Genomic DNA, 15,877 nt, shown 5'->3' on the forward strand with positions numbered 1-15,877 from the left:
CATCTTCCCTTTCCCTCCCTACACCAGAGAGGCAGCAGCCTACTTAAGCAGAGCACGGGGCGGGCCCTGCTGTCTGCGTGACAGCTGTTGCCAGTGCACTCAGACACAGTTCCCCACGGATGCCTGAGGAGCTGTCAGGTAGAAAGATGGCAGGGTTTACTCTGTAACTAAGTCTGCTTGCTGCTGCAACCCTAACATGGCTCCAGCCTCGTCAGTCCCCGTGAGACCACCGTGCTGCTGTCTAACAGCTTTCTCCTTGCCTGCTTGCCTGCCCGGTCTTGCTCTCTTTAATCCGTCTCCAGGAGCCCAAGTGATCTGTTTAAATGGTGAGTATGATCACGCCTGCCTCACTTAAACTTTGTAATGCTTCACTTCGCCTTAGGATAAACTCTGAACCTCTGAGCACTGCTCTAAGCCCCAGCCCTTGCTCCACTTCCCAGCTGCAACCTCACCCAGTCTCATCCGTGCCAAAAACTACTTACTCTCCCACCTCCACACTTCCCCTCCCTTTCCCCCTATTTGGCTGATCTGTCCTGGGGCCACCTAGATGTCATTTCTTCCAAGTCTACTTCCAGTCCTCCCAAGCTAGACTCGGATTCTCACATCCTCCAGGGGTATTCTAGGTTTAAACTACTCTTTTGGTCTCACTTGTTTTCTAGTCTGTTTATACATCTTTCTGCAGACAAGTCTCTCCTCGAAGTCTAAGGCTCTTATCTCTACCCTAGCCATGGAGGCCTGAGAAATACTCACTACTGAGTGGTAAATGAATGTGGACTTCTTGCTAGCAGCTGACCCACCTACCTCAGAGACCTCCAGACAGCATCCACATGGACAGCAGGTGGCTCTTTAGTCAGAGCCCCTTCCTGTTCAGCTCAGTTCCGAGCCTACTGTGAGGCCTTGGGCACACCACAGCCTCCCAGAGCTCCTGTCAGTCAAAGCCTACCTCACTACTTTGTCAGAACTAAATGAGATCATGTATGTTCAAGTACCTTGTAAAACCTTCAGGTAGGCTGAGGACGACTCTCAGAGGTAAACACAGGCCTGACACTCAGGAGGCCCTGGGCTCTCTCCAGGATCTCAAAATAAACACTAAACAGATTAAAAGTCCAGCCAAGTCTTGTCACACAATCTTCTTCAGGACGTGCAGTCTCAATGAAGAACTAAACTCAGTAAGTGTATTAGAAGGTGAAGTCACTGCTCAGGCAGAACCAGCATCAGCCCCAGGCCCTGACTGACTACTGGAAAGGCGCCAATGGGAGGAGGCACCTGCTGAGGGAAGGGAGATCCTTGAAGCAGACTTGGACAAGGGAGACGGCCCTAAACCTCCTAAATCACCTCGAGTCGGTGGAAACCAATCTACAGACACGCAAACCCTCCTGACTAAGCCTGGAGTCAGGTCAGATACAGCACTGCATGCCCCCTTTGGCAAGACAAACCCAACACAGCGTTTAAAGGCTTTTTTCTTTTTAATTAGGAACCAGGGGATGCGCTGCTTATCCTCTGCATCAGTCTAGAGCAGGTCGCCAGGCCCAGGGTGGAGACGGTGGCAGAGGTACTGCGGTGGGCTTTGCTCAACTTGCAGAGAGCCCAGGAAGAAAGACAACAGTGGCGACAGATGTTGGCAAGAACTAGTGTTAGCCAACTACAGCCTGGAGCAAGCTCTCTCCCTCCTTCCAACTCCTCTTGAGACTGGAGTGTGCCAGCAGCCAGAGAATGTGCTGGAAGGGCAGGATGCAGCCGTGCGGTCGGACCCTGGTCCACTCAGCATCCCTTCACTTGCCTGCCCTCCATTCCTCTTGCCGCTTTGTGATTAGGTATTTGAAAAATTCATACACAGACCATGCGATGGCTGTGGAGGGGATCTGGTAAATGACTCTGGCCTGCACCCCTCGGAAGTAAGCAGTCACCCCGCCTACTTGATAGACCGTCCTGAAGGCACTAGCCATGCCTGTGATGTGTCCAGTAATGTTTGAGTTCAAAGCCAGGGATTCCTGGGTGTTGAGCAGTGTTTTACAAACGTCCAGTGGGGTTGTGGCGGCGGCAGCTACTGCTCCTGCGCAGGCCCCACAGAGCACATGGGAGCTGGGGTTGTACCGTCTCTGGGGGTTAAAGTGCTCTTGCAGGAACTCATAGGTCATGAAGTGAATGGCTTGGAAGGGGACATTCATGGTCAGCTGGGTCGTGTAGCTGCGGTAAAAGGCCCCGGCCCCTTCATTTTGCCACACTGCCCGAACACAGTCTGTCACGCGGTGGTACGGCGAGTTGTACATCTGCATCCTCTGCTTGACGACTGAGAGCCACCAGGAAGGAGAAGGGGAAACGGGGCAGCAACCAGCCAGCGACAGAGCATCCCAATTCAGGGTTTCAAGTCAGCAGATCCGTCAATGTGGTGGGAAGAAAACAAAGGATGGTGAGTTTCCTAAGAGTCTGTATTTCTCTTATTGTAGTGAGAAGGAAGGAAAGGGTTAGTAAGAAAAATTCTAAAATGAGCCCACTCCTAGTAGGAATTCTTTAAAACCAACCAGCTAACACCCAGCATATCTATAGTTCAGTAATCCCGGAGGGAGGGTCTCTGTGAAATGAAGAGCTTAGTATTATCTTAACCTTTCTCAACCACAGATGGCTCAGTGGCAGTGCACACCGTAGTGAGCAGAGCCCTCAAGTTCCGTCCCTTTGGTATGATGGGAACCCTGAACTCAAAACTGAGACTGGAGGTGAAAGAAGAAAGAAAACGCTGCCATGAAAAACCACAGTTCTGATTTGAGAAGCGCTGGCTTCAGTTCCTAGCATTCCCTGTTCCCTTAGACACATAACATGGCTTGAGTTCTGTGCACCTCTAGCTAACTTTAGCTGTTTACATCCCAGTCTTGCCAGACCTACTAAGCTGAAGAAACATGGCCCCTAACCGTTGGCTGATCACCTCAATTCTCACCGAATGTTTTGGGAAAATTTCTCTCCACCCAAAAAGCTACTACCCTAGTAGCAAGAAAGGGTTAAAGTATACAATTTGGTCTTTCCCTTTTGTCTACATTCCAGTATGTGCAATACTTTATATTTTAAAATTATAAATTTTAAAAGACCTACATTCTTTGAAGAAACACAAAATAATTTGAAACAAATCAGAGATCAAATATACTACAAAGCAGACTTCTAGGAAAGGCCAGGCTAAGCCAACAGAGCCGTCACTTATTCCAAGAAAGCCCTGAAGATGAATTAAATCCCAAAGACTATGCTGCCTCAGTAACAGAGGCAAGCCCCCTCAAGTCCTGAACATGCGGAGGGAGGGAGCGCCATCTAGTGGTACAAATAAGAGGATTTGCCACAAAAATTGTGCCCCGGTTTTCTTTGCGAGACAGAACCAGAACCAGAACCAGGCATGAAGACTCAGCTGCCCAGAAGACGGCTGAAGGATCTTTACCTTCCGCTGGATTCATGGCTGCATCATGAAGTAATGTCGCCACACATCCGGCTGCACCTGCAAAGGAGAAAACAACTGCCACATGTCAGGCCGAGAGGGGGAGCGATGCGCTGAGGCCCCAGGTGAAGGTGAGTGACTCACAGGTTAGGGAAGGAAGGTTAAGAGTCAGTCCAAGAGGTGGTTTCAGAACCCACTGCTCCTGACTCCTGCTCCCAGAAAGGAAGGTATACCCCTCAATTAACAATGTCATCACTGCACATTCCATATCTGACAGGAAGGCCCGAAAAGAGCAAAGATGAGAGCCCAGGTGTTTTCAGTAGGGGAGTCTAAGAATAAATGCAGTTATGTCCTGGCAGGAAGCAGATGCACTTCTGGCGAGGCATGCCAGCACAATGGCCACCGGTGCAGGGAGAAGGGGGGGCAGATAGTCGGAACCTCATAATCTAATCTGCTGCTTCTCTGACTGCCTGCAAGCTGCCCAACCTATCTCCAAATCCTATCGTTCTATCGCTGGCCCATCCAGACCTTCCCTTTTGGCCCTAAACCACTATCCCGACTCTACACTCAACATGACTCTGTCTTCAACCTTGTATTGCTATGTCTTCATTTCCACCCAACGCCTAAAACATCTGGCTTCTCCAAACAGTCCCTTGACCCCATCCCCATCCATTTGTCAAGGCTTTGTCGTGTCCTCGACGACACCAGTGCCTCTGGTCAGGTTGGACCCTGAAAGGGTGAGGGGAAGAGCTGGGGCTCCATTAATGACATCCTTGAGAGTAGCTGGGTCACCTCCAATCCTGCCCTGAGAAGTAGGGTACCACCCAACTACCAAGAAATACATAGTGGGGGAGTTCAGTGTGTCTCCACATTACCAGGCATTCGAAGCTGATGCCAGGGAGATGAGAGGAAAGTCAAGCTGGTGGTAAGGGAGGACACTGTGACCTTTGCTGAGGCGCCCCATAGGAGGAGTGGGGTTGAAGCAGCCCGCTGTCCGAGCACGTCAGGTTTGGAGGTCCCTCCCCTATAATCTGGCCTACCCCAGCCCAAAGCTGCAGCTCCAAACCATGCGAGGCTGGGAAGCACTGACAGCAGCAAAGCCTAGAGAGTTTGGGAAGTGGGGACCAGCACAGGAAGGCTCAATACCATTGGCAATATGGCTATTGCCCCCTGGGTGGATTACGTCACTCAATGTCTTTTTTAACTTTTCGTAGCAGGCAAAATAGAGGGCGTGGGCAGGCCCCGCGCCTGTTGCTGTGACGTTCAGCCCCCGCATGGGCCTCCACAGGCCCTCTGTCCTCATGATTCTCCAGAGAGCCTCCAACACGTTCCGATAGCGGGCGGCTGGGTCAGGCTGTAGGCTCTGCATCCGGGTCTGAAATTACAGCAAAAAGAGCAAAGGCGGCGATTGTAACTTCTCATCTACCCCATCCCTCCGGCCCCAGGCACAGGGTAAGCCTGTGGGAGTGACATTGGGCGCCCAGCCTTTACAACTTCCCGAATCTATGAGTCATCTTTCCAAGCCTTGGACCTTTCTTCCTCTAGTCATCCACAGCCAAAAAGCAGAACACCATTACATCCCTAGAGAACACTGCCTATTGGCAACACTCTGCAACTCCAAAATGACCCAGTGCCCCAGTGATAATACCAAGTCTGAGATTCCCAAAGTTGCTGTTTCACCTTAATAAACTCACCTAAGTTTAGAGATCAGGCTAGAGAGCTGGTGCAGTCATTAAGAGCATGTACTACCCCCCACTTTAAAAAAGATTTATTTATTATATATACAGTGTTCTGCCTTCATGTATGTCTGCAGGCCAGAAGAGGGCACCAATCTCAGTCCAGATGGTTGTGAGCCACCACGTGGTTGCTGAGAATTGAAATCAAGACCTCTGAAAGAGCAATCAATGCTCTTAACCATGGAGCCCTCTTTCCAGCCTGCACGTACTACTCTTACAGAGGGCCTGAGTTCAGTTCCCACGTTGGGTGGCTCACAATCGCCTGTAACTTTAGCTCCAAGGGATCTTTTCTGGAAATACTCTTTTCTGGACTCTGTGGTTATTTGCATTCATACATTCATTCATACACAACCACCTACACCCAGGAACATATACATAATGAAAATAAAACTAAACCTTAATTCAAATAACTACTGTCTCCAGCACACTCGGTCCTATATTCTAAAGCTCAGCCCTGGCCCTGCTTCCTGACCACATAGACTAACAAGAGGGCGGCCTACCTTTTGATATCTTTTCAGACTGTGTGGCTTTGGCAGCTGGGTCTGCATGTTAGAGTCTTACTAGAAATTAATTCCCAATAGATGCTGCTCCTGGGAAAGAAGTCGCCCCAAACTGTAGAAGATGGGGACCTAACTAATCTTTAAAACTGAAGGCCCATTCAGAGTTCTCATCTAAATTGACTGGATCCTCAAAATGGCCTTGGCAAATAAAGACCAGTCTCTGTGAAACACCGTCTTTGAAGAGTCGGTGACTGGGATGAGAGCGTGTAGTAGACACCTGTAGACAGCCAGAGTAAGATGGCTGGGACTGAATCCCAGCACTCAGGACAGGTGAGCTCAGGAGTTTGAGGCTACCCTGGCTTATAGAGTGAGTTCCAGGAGAACCAGAGCTTTAAAGAGAAACCCTGTCTTGAAAAAAGGAAGGAAAGAAGGGAGGGAGGGAGGGAGGAAGAAAGAAAATAATATCCACAAAGTTTACTGAATTTCAGGCCTCCGAGCCAGTGAGACGTCTCAGTGAGTAAAGTCGCTTGTCCTCCAGGCTGTCAACCTGAATCTGGTCCTTAGAATCCACACTGCATAAGGAGAGAACTGATTCCCACGAGTGGTCTTCTGACTCCCAAAGGTAGGTGTGCTATAGAAAAGCAATCTCTCTCTCTCTCTCTCTCTCTCTCTCTCTCTCTCTCTCTCTCTCTCTCTCTCTCTCTCTCTCTCTGGCTCTCAGTGGTTACAAACCTATGCTGCTCTTTCAGAGGACTTAAATTCAGTTCCCAGTACTCATGTTGGGTGATTCTTAACTGGAACTCTGGCTCAGGGGAGCCAATGCCTTCTTTTTGGACTCCATATAGACATACTCTCCCCTCCACAAACACATATTCAGTTCTAAAACTAAAAATAAATCTTTAAAAGAAATTGGAAATCCATCTCATTACACCTTCTTTGAAGTGTGTTTTTACACAAAAATCTTTTGTCTACTGACATACTTCCAAGCTAAGGCAGAATGGAGCCTAAGAGCCCAGGAACCCCAGGACGTGTCTGTCTCGTAAATGAATGACCTACTGTCAGACATGTCCTCACAGTTCAGAAAATACCAACTACAGCCACTAGTGAGCCAACAGGGGCAACTGATGGCCAGTGACAGTTTAAACTCCAGCTTCATTCTAATCACTATTTAGATTCAAAAGCCTGAATCTGCCTGACTCAAGCTAGCCAACCGGGATCCAAGAATCAGGCCCTTTCTCAAAAGCATGGAAGAGAAACTAACCAGATTAACAGGTCCTGGTTAGCCGCAAGCAATCCACATTCCTCTGGAGTTAATTGTCTCCTGTCTGCTACTAACAAAAACTCTGCATGCTTAAATTGTTCATTATTGGACGTTCAATCAGAAATATCACATATCACCTTATCACAATGGACATTCAGTCTCCTGCTCTCAAACTATCCAAAGGGTGTGATTTAATCTGGGCCTGGTGGCTTCACAACCCATACTTCCCTAAGTCTGTTTGGAACCGGTCTTTTACGCGAGGAATGAGAAACCGCAGTGGCCTGCTGCAGTCAAGGGCGTGTGAGGCAAGCAGTGATGAAAGATTCTGGCCTCAGAGAACTCTTCATCCCCAAGAGGAAACTGGACTGTGTGGAAGTTACTCCTAACATTTCACAAACATAATCAGATCTAACTCAATGACAGTGCAGCCCTATGCAAACAAAACAGGCACAGGCATAAAATAGTTCAAATACAAGAATGAATATGGATGCCCAGATTTTTGAGTCAATAAATATGGGTTTTTGCAGAATCATGAACTAAGAACATATAAAAAGCTATAGTATGAAACAAACAAAACCAAACACCACTACCTAGTACTGAAGAGAAGCTAAGTAAGCCGGGCGGTGGTGGCACACACCTTTAATCCCAGCTCTCAGAGCCTGAGGCAGAGGGATCTCTGACTTCAAGGCCAGCCTGGTTTACGGTGTGAGTTACAAGACAGCAAGAGCTACACAGAGAAACCCTGTCTCAAACAAATAAACAAACAAACAAAAAAGTGGAGGGGTTTGGTGCTTTGCTGCTGTCTACAGGAAGCCTGGTCCGAATGCCAGCTTTGCTGGGCACGCTCAGTCTTAACTTCGTTACTCAACTTCTCTCACCGTGTATATCATGCAGGCCTGGAAAAATAGTCCAGCAGTTAGGAGCACTTGTTCTTGCAGAGGGAATGGGTTTGATTCCCAGCACCAACACAGCAACTCACAACCATCCATAACTCCAGTTCCAGACGCCCTTCTCATCTCCATGGGCACCAGGCACTCACACGGTGCTCAGACAGATATGCAGACAAAACACTAAGACAGATAAAAATAAAATAATCTAAAAAGTGCTCATAGAAAAAGAAAACTGCCATGCTATATGGATAGTAAGAAACAAGGCATGTAAAAATTGTAATTTATGAAGTACTATAAACATAAGCATTTTGATCATTAAAACATGATTGTAAAATGTATTTGTTCATGTCTGTATGCATCACTTCACAAGGGCAACTAATCAGTCCCCAGCCAGTAATAAACCAGGCTCAATTCTAAAGCTGGCATGTGTGAGTGTTTACTGCGAGGTTTGTCTGGGCTACAGTGATTTGCACTGCACACTCGCTGTAACTCTAAGGGTTATACATTCACATGTGAGCTCCACTCTGACTCTTTAGCTTGCTTGGTTCCTGAAACCTGCTTTTGGGAAGCTATAAGGAAGGCTGATGAGTCACAGGCCGAACTCAAATCACGGCTCTGCCACATAAGACTCTGTGACCTTTGACAAGTTGCTTAACTGTTCTCCGAGCCTTTCCTCATCTATGAAATAAGGACTTCACACCATGCTGGAGACTAGCAATGACTGGCATGTATTGATCCTTAGTTATCACTATGAAGTGTGAGAAAACATAAGTCAGAGGTTGTATTTCCTAACCTTTCACGGGTGGATGTATAAAGAGAACCTTTACATCTGATGTACAAGAAAATCTTCTCTCTACTCTTTTCCTCAGCAAAGGAAAAAGCCTTTCCTCTCTTCTTCACTACTGCAGCCCAAAATGGTCCCCTGCACAAGAGAGGCAGCCAGAAAAGGAAATTGCAATTTATCTGGATTCCCAAACCTCCCTATTATGATCATGGAAATAGCTGGCTTGATAACTGTGGCCAGGCAAGGTTATGTTGACTTCCCAGGGTCTTTCCCAAGGATATTTTCAGTCAACTTGACCCTGATAAGTGGCTAGGGATACATAGGCCAGCATGCCAAGAGACGACGTCAGCATTCGGTGGCAGACGCTGTGCTGTCCTTTTCAGCCCCAACACTGATACCTGTTTGCAGTCCAGCCATGGAGTCTGGCTGGGCTGCTTCTTCTCCACCATCCACGGGGAGAACAGCACAGCCGTGAGGGGACAAGTGAGCCAGGAAGCCCGTTCTAAGGGCAGGGGTTTCAGTTACATTCATGCCTCACGCAAACATTAGCTGTTAGGACACTAGCTCAGACCGGGCTGTCCTTTTAATTCCCAGCATCAACAGCAAGGAGAAATGATTCTTCGGAGATAAACATTTGCATTTTTGAAGACTCTTAGTCATTTGTCCTTCAAATCAAACAACCAGTTCTTTAGAGTAGGGTTTAGAGGCTAGACTGTAAAACTGTACAGTCAATTTCTTTAAAAATACAAATCCCAAAGCATATGTAGGTGATTAGGAAATATTAGTAGTTAACCTTGGAAGACTAGACACAACTCCAGTAATCCTCCTGTCTGTAACACGCCTTGGAACCCCTTCCTTCTCTTTCTCTCGTGTTCTCTCACCTGGGAAGTAAGCCAGGGATTGTATTTGCCAGCCCTTCCTCATGTTTAGAGAGCAGGCACTATGGCCATTCTGGTGTGCCATCGTAGATTCTGAGTGGTCTCTGTTGCTGCATCATCTTTTGATTGATTCTTTTTGCCCTCACTAAGGATATGCTAGAGGCATTTCTTCTTCCCCTTCTCCCCCCACCCCCCGATTCTTCTTTATCCTCCTCCTCCTCTTCCTCCTCCTTGACTTCGTCCACTACCTCCCCCTTCTTTTTGAGCTAGAGTTTCTCTGTGTAGTCCTGGATATCCTGGAACTAACTGTGTAGACCAGGCTAGCCACAAACTCACAGAGATCTGCCTACCTCTGCCTTCTAAATGCTGGGATTAAAAGCATGAGTCACTAACACCTGGCTCTATTGGCATATCTAACAAGGGAATTCATAAAACTGTTTAAAGCCAAAAGGGCATTATAAAGTAAGGAGAAGTCTTACTATTTTGTAACAATACAAGTATCAAATTGACTGGTAGTGGTAACATATCTTTCTTTCCTTTCCGTGTGGCTCAGGTTCATGTTTGTTTGGATTATGTGCAAACCTGGGAATGTGTGTGGGGCAGGACGTTGGGCATCTTCCTCAGTCACTTCCCACCTTGTTCATTTATTGAAACAGGGTCTTACTACACAGACCGGATTCTGGAACTTGATCTGCCTGTCTCTGCCTCCTGGGTGCTGGAATTAAAGGCACTCAGCGTTGAGACAGGTTCTCTTACCTGGACTCGTGGATTTGCCTACACTAGCTAGCTGGTGAGCTCCAAGGATCTGACTGCCTCTACTTCCCCAACACTGGGATTATATACAAGGACTACCATGCCTGGATTTTCACATGACCGGTAACAGACGATTACCGGAGCCGCCTTTCCAATCGCAATAGTAACATTTTTAAATTGGAGATTATCACACTGCATTCCACTAAATAATTCTATTGCTTCCTCTGATCTGTCTTCCACATGATACTTATCCTGAACACAGCACTCCAGACCCCTCTGCTGTAGTCGGAGATGAGGGAGGTAACTCTGAAGCTTAACTTTTGGATATATAGCTTTCATTAACTCAAGACATCCAACCTACAGTCTCTCTGATAAATGTTTGACTCACTGTTATTTCTATATGTTCGTTTTTACAGCTCATTAGTGATTTCTCTCATACAGGCTTTATTCTTTCTTTTAAGGTAAGTCACAGCACGTTATCTGGGAAACGCTGCTACCCAAGGAACACCTCCAGCCTTAACTCCAGGTCACGGTCTAGTTCTCTCCAGTGGCAAGGACATTTAAAATGCTCATGTTTACCTCAGTCAGGTGCACTTAGCCTGCTAGGAGCTAACCTGGAGTGTACTGAAAACCCTGGCCAACTCAATGCCATTCACAAAAGTTCAGGAACTCTCTCTCCATCACCCAAACTCATTCACAAAACCTCGGGAGCACTTTCCCTAGTTCCTTATCCACTTTACAAATGAAAATGCAAAACAGTACTGAATCCAGGGGCAAGCAGAAGAAAGTGATTTTTGCATGGCTGACGTGGATGCTATCCTAAACGGGAAAGCATCCATCAAAGAGCTGACAGGCCAGTGCCTACACAAGTGGTGTAAAGAAAGCATCGACGATTTCAAGAACCCCCTTGAAGTTACTGCCCTTTCAGTAGCTGGCATCTCGACTCAAGCACAAGTCTAAGAACAGCAAGGAAAAACAATGTTTCCATTTTCCCCCAGGCTTCTTCCCAGAGACCTGACCTGTATGTGTATTAACCGTCCTGCTTGGTTGTGGATGCAGTTGGCTTTACGTCCAGCCCTGAGCGTACCCTGATAATCTCATTCTGTTTCTCCACATCTGCTTTCTAATATCATCACACTTCCCTCCAGCTGTTTTCCTTTTTGTCAAATTCAGGGGCCCAACGAAAGAGACTATCAGTTTCACCTCTGTTGTGTAAGGGGCTGATGCACTTGCTCCCTCAACATAGAATCTTAGTCCCAGCTCAATTTTTACGTTCAGGAAATAGATGGGCTACCAATCTTGCCTCGCAGAGAAACCGAAACCGTTTTTCTTAACATGCCTTATTCCCACATCCATTCCAGTCTGGAACTCTCACTTTTGACTGCACAATGATTTTTTTTTCAACCACTCCCAGGTTAAGATTTAATACGTACTTTTATCTAGCTGAGAGATCCCAGATTCCGGTTCCTGCCCCGTCACTTTAAAGGAAAGACGCAGCAAGGAGCTTGTGAAAGCGCCGACCCGAAGCACATCTCAACCCAAGCTATCGGATAGAGTTCACCGTCTGATTTCATGCCAGCTGGTTTGTTATAGACTTACCTGTGCTTCGGGATCCCCCCCCCCCAATCCCATCCCATCCCTGCTTAGTCCCAATCGGGATCAAGTCTTTGGCTGACAAGATTTTTGCTTCGCCTCACTGACCGTTAGAAGTAAGTCCTGGTTCCTGACTGAGCTCATCTACCAGCCAGGACTTTGCTTGCACGGAGTATTGGCTCAAACCGTGTGTAGAGGTAGGAGCCAGGAAGAAACCTATCAGCTCTGGGTCTCAGTTGGGATTCTGGCTCTAAACAAGGTTCAGGGTCGGGTCAGCCCCAGGTCCGGTTCGCAGCCTGGTCCAGGTCTCACCTTGACGCAGTCGATCGGGTACATCACGCAATGCTCCAGGATCCCTGCCACGGCGCCCGCCACCATGTGCGTGGTGACAGTGGCTCCAGCCGGCAGCGCTTCGTATTCCGGGCCGGACTCCGGATCCAGCCGTACAGGGGGCTGATAGGCCCCCGCCTCCCCGCCGCCGGCCCCCCGGCCCACGCCCCGCTGCAGCCACCCGTCCAGCAGCGCCGACTCCCCGGGGCTCCGCCCGGGCCCAGCAGCTGGTCCTCCCGCCACGCCGCCTGCACTCCGCCCCTCCAACTCCATCCACTTCGGCCAGCCGCGGCGCCCACACGCGCCGCCGCTGCCGCCACCACTGCCGCCGCCCCCCGGCCCCGTTGCGTCCGCCTCAGGCGCGGCCCAGAGAGCCCGGGGCCTCCGGCTCCCGCTTGGCCCCGAGGACACGCCCCCCAGACAGCCATTGGTGTAGGCCCTAACGTGTCTCCGCCCCCTTTTTACGGAGCCAAAATGTATCTGTGTTATTCGTCAGATAGCTTGTCATTAGTCCCGTAGGTCCCACCCCTTCCCCTTTGATCTTGGAAGCGTCTTGTTTATTGGCTCTTGATTGGCGGACTTGCCCGATCGACCCGCCCCTAGCGTTTCGGAGGCGGGAGAAACGTAAAGCTGAACTTTGATAGGCTCAACCGCTCTAGCTACTTTGGCGGTGGCCATTGGCCCGAACCACTTCGTTCTTCCATTGGATGTGGAGAGAAGCGCCTGGAGGACAGGGACCGGCTCCCGGCTGTACCCCGGCGCGGCGTGCGTGGCGGTCGGGACTGCCGGGGAGAGGGGGCGGTGCCAGCCAGACCTTCAAGGTCAAACCGCTGTCGGTTGCCGTTAGGACGCGTGCTCTGGCGTGCACCGGGTGTCGAGTAGCACGGTGCGACTGTTCCCGCGGGATCTCAGGCGGGGGCGGAGTCAGCCCGGACCCTGCGTCCCCTGGCACGGCCCAACCCGCCGCTAGGGGAGATCGGCTGTGAGCCTCGGGTGGCTCTGGAGTGGTGTGCCATCAGCGCAGATCCGCTCGCCTTGGGCCTCCCACCCAAAGCCGCCTAGTGAACCCTCCAGTGGGTGGACCGATGAGCTCTCATTGGGTGGACTCTGCGTTGGGAAAGGAGAAGGCGAAATGGGATGGTTCGGAGGCGACGACAGGTGTCAGGGTCTTGGAGCACCATCCCAATCGCGGCAGAGCAACTGCTGATGCCTGGGAGTGGAGCTTGTTCCGAGACATACACTTGAACTTCGTATCCCGAGCTCGCTTGCTGATAAACTCCACCGGGTCTGATGGCTGTCCGCTCTCTCTCTCCGGGACCGCTGAGCTGCTGCTTCTTGAGAACCGCTCCCCGGTTGTAAAACGATGCTAGGGACGTCTGGTCCTCAGGGCCACTACCTTGAGCAGAAGCGGGCACTGAAGCGACTCTCGAGCCTCAGCCTCTACTGAGGAGCGAGGGCCCCTTTCCGCTCGCTGGTTCTGCAGGCTACCTCAGGCTCCCTTCTCAGCAGCGTGTTTGCACACGCTTCCCCAGTTTCTAGCTCTGCCTTTACAACCTATTTTAATGAGATGATGACGCAATTGCAAACTTTTCCATCTTTTCGTAGCGCTTCCTTAGAACGGTTGGAGGCTTTTCCATTTCCTCTCTAAAGCTTAGCCCTTCGGCGGACGGGTCTTTCAACTAATCTTTGGCAGTAGTTACTAACGTTTGTGTCGTGATCTCTTGGAAAATAAAGCTCTTAAGTTCCCAACCCCATCCCCAGTCACACACAAAACTGCTTTTTATTTCGGGTTTCAGCGTGAAGGAGATTCCGTTAACCTCGGGTTAAGAATTCTTCCCCACATCATATACAGACTTCTTGCTACCCTGCACTTTTCTCTGAGAGATGAATAGATCTCAAAAAAGCCTCCACCCCCCAGTCCTGTTAAAATATCAATTTTCTTCCCTGACAAATTAATGACAATGCCTGCTATATCCCGTCTCTTCTTATCATATTTACTTTTTTATGGTCCTAAAATGATCATCTCAGTTCAATGACTTCTCATGGTGAGAAATAATACTCTACATTGTCCTACAGTGACCCACACCTTAGAACTTTCTCCCCCAGGAAAGACTCCAGATACCAGCCTTTAGATTTCTAAGTCTCTTTCACCTTGCTAGCTACTGAAGTGGAGCATCCCTGGAGGCGGAAATGTTTATTAACAGTCTTTAATACAGTGCAGAAGTTTGCCATTCCAAACTCATTTTCCTCCCAGGGGCCTTCTTTCTGTTTTGCCTAGCCTACTTGCTTGTTTTTGTGGCATTGGAGAGCTAGGGAATGTCCAGCCACTCACTGCAGTGTGGCAGGGTGGTTCTGTCTACCTAGAGACGGATGGCACAGAGAGTGGCAAGCAAGGGTCAGTGATGAAAGATAGGGAGAAGAGCCTTGTAGAAGGAGAAACGGGTTACAACCACCCTAACTACCCTCGGGGGAGACACGTTTATTACTCGGGGTTAATGTATTTGCTTCCACAGCTGACTTTTATATGGGCACTTCCCTAGAATGCATTTCTTCTCTTTCCCTTTTAAAATTCAAAAGGTTTGTTCTTGAGGGTCCTCCCGTGCTCCCCAGCTGACATTGTACCCTGCATGAAATGGGTAGAGAATAAAATGAGGCTGACTTCTGAAGCCAAACATGACAATAAGTCTGATGTCTTTACTGTCACAGAGATGACCATGAGAACTTGTGATCTCATAGGGTGGTCAACAAAAGGAGAGGGGACTTTTTTTAAGTCTGGAAACTATAGAGGAAGCCTTCTGAAGGATATGTGGGAAAGAGTTCCAAGAGAAGCTGACTCCTGTTCTCTGTGTGGAATCTGTCCTGGGCCTTCATGGAGGAGCTGGAGAGATGGCTCAGTGCTTAAGAACACTTGTTGCAGCCAAGTGGTGGTGAGGTTCACCTTTAGTCACAGCACTCCAGAGACAGAGGCAGGAGGATCTCAGAGTTCAAGGCCAGCCCAGTTTATAGAGTGAATCCCAGGACAGCCAGGGCTACCTCAGAAACATTGTCTCAAAAAACTAAAAACTAAACAAACACAAAACTTGTCACAGAGGACTGGGTTTGCTCACTAGCACCCATTCGGTGGTTCTCACTTTCCATAAACCCAGTTCCAGAGGATCCAACATCCTTTTCTGATCCCTGCACCACAAGCGTGCAGGTGGTGCACATACACTTAAAATGAGTAAGTCTAAAGAAAAACGAAAATCTTTCTCCTGGAAAAGCCATTGAAGCGAGGCAGTTCTTTCCGTGTTTCTCAAACACTCCTACCTTTACGAAAGAAAGGGTGACCTCACCCACTCTTCACTTTGCTGATTCACTCCTAAGGGATAAAATAACCTCCCAATTGTCAAGGGATCCTAGTGTTGGCAAGTTTTCCCTCCTTTACGCACAATTGTAGACTTCATGTCATTCCCGATTTAAATATGTTTCCATTAAAATGGAAATATCTAATAGGGCAAAATTTATTTTTTGGCCCTATTAGATATTCTTTCCTGCCCCCCTCTCCTATGTGTGTGTGTGTCTGTGGAGCAGTGTGTTTTTAATTTATGTCACCTAGCCCACCCCTGCCTACTTTCAAAGGATATGTTACTCTGTTCCCCGAGATCAGAAAGTGATCTCATTCAGGTAGGAGCTGTGTCTAACTTATCCTGGTATTAGGATGGTCAGGATTTATACTTTTTCTTTTTTGTGATGAGAGT

General features: G+C 48.7%; 1 protein-coding gene and 1 long non-coding RNA gene across 6 annotated transcripts; one reads left to right on the top strand and one right to left on the bottom strand.

The window, feature by feature from the left end:
- Positions 1-1,447: 1,447 nt before the first annotated feature.
- Slc25a28 (solute carrier family 25, member 28) lies at positions 1,448-12,653 on the bottom strand. Of its 5 annotated transcripts, none has more exons than XR_386475.4 (4): positions 12,123-12,653; positions 4,291-4,790; positions 3,419-3,475; positions 1,448-2,290 (listed from the first exon to the last, which is right to left on the bottom strand). XR_386475.4 is itself a non-coding variant. In NM_145156.1 (4 exons), exons 1-4 carry the CDS (start codon positions 12,411-12,413, stop codon positions 1,773-1,775), a joined length of 1,095 nt encoding a protein of 364 aa, NP_660138.1. In that variant the 5' UTR covers positions 12,414-12,528; the 3' UTR covers positions 1,448-1,772. The 5 variants fall into 5 exon arrangements, 4 of the variants coding, with proteins under 4 accessions (NP_660138.1, XP_017173691.1, NP_001343873.1 ...); NM_145156.1 differs by having other exon boundaries at positions 4,562-4,790; positions 12,123-12,528; XM_017318202.2 differs by lacking the exon at positions 12,123-12,653 and adding an exon at positions 7,791-7,873 and having other exon boundaries at positions 4,562-4,790.
- A 171-nt stretch (positions 12,654-12,824) lies between these two features.
- On the top strand, positions 12,825-14,817 carry BC037704 (cDNA sequence BC037704). The gene has a single exon (NR_045645.1). It is a non-coding gene; the product is annotated as a cDNA sequence BC037704 (long non-coding RNA).
- Positions 14,818-15,877: the final 1,060 nt, after the last annotated feature.

Source organism: Mus musculus, chromosome 19, assembly GCF_000001635.26.
Source record: "Mus musculus strain C57BL/6J chromosome 19, GRCm38.p6 C57BL/6J".
Lineage (NCBI taxonomy): Eukaryota > Metazoa > Chordata > Mammalia > Rodentia > Muridae > Mus > Mus musculus.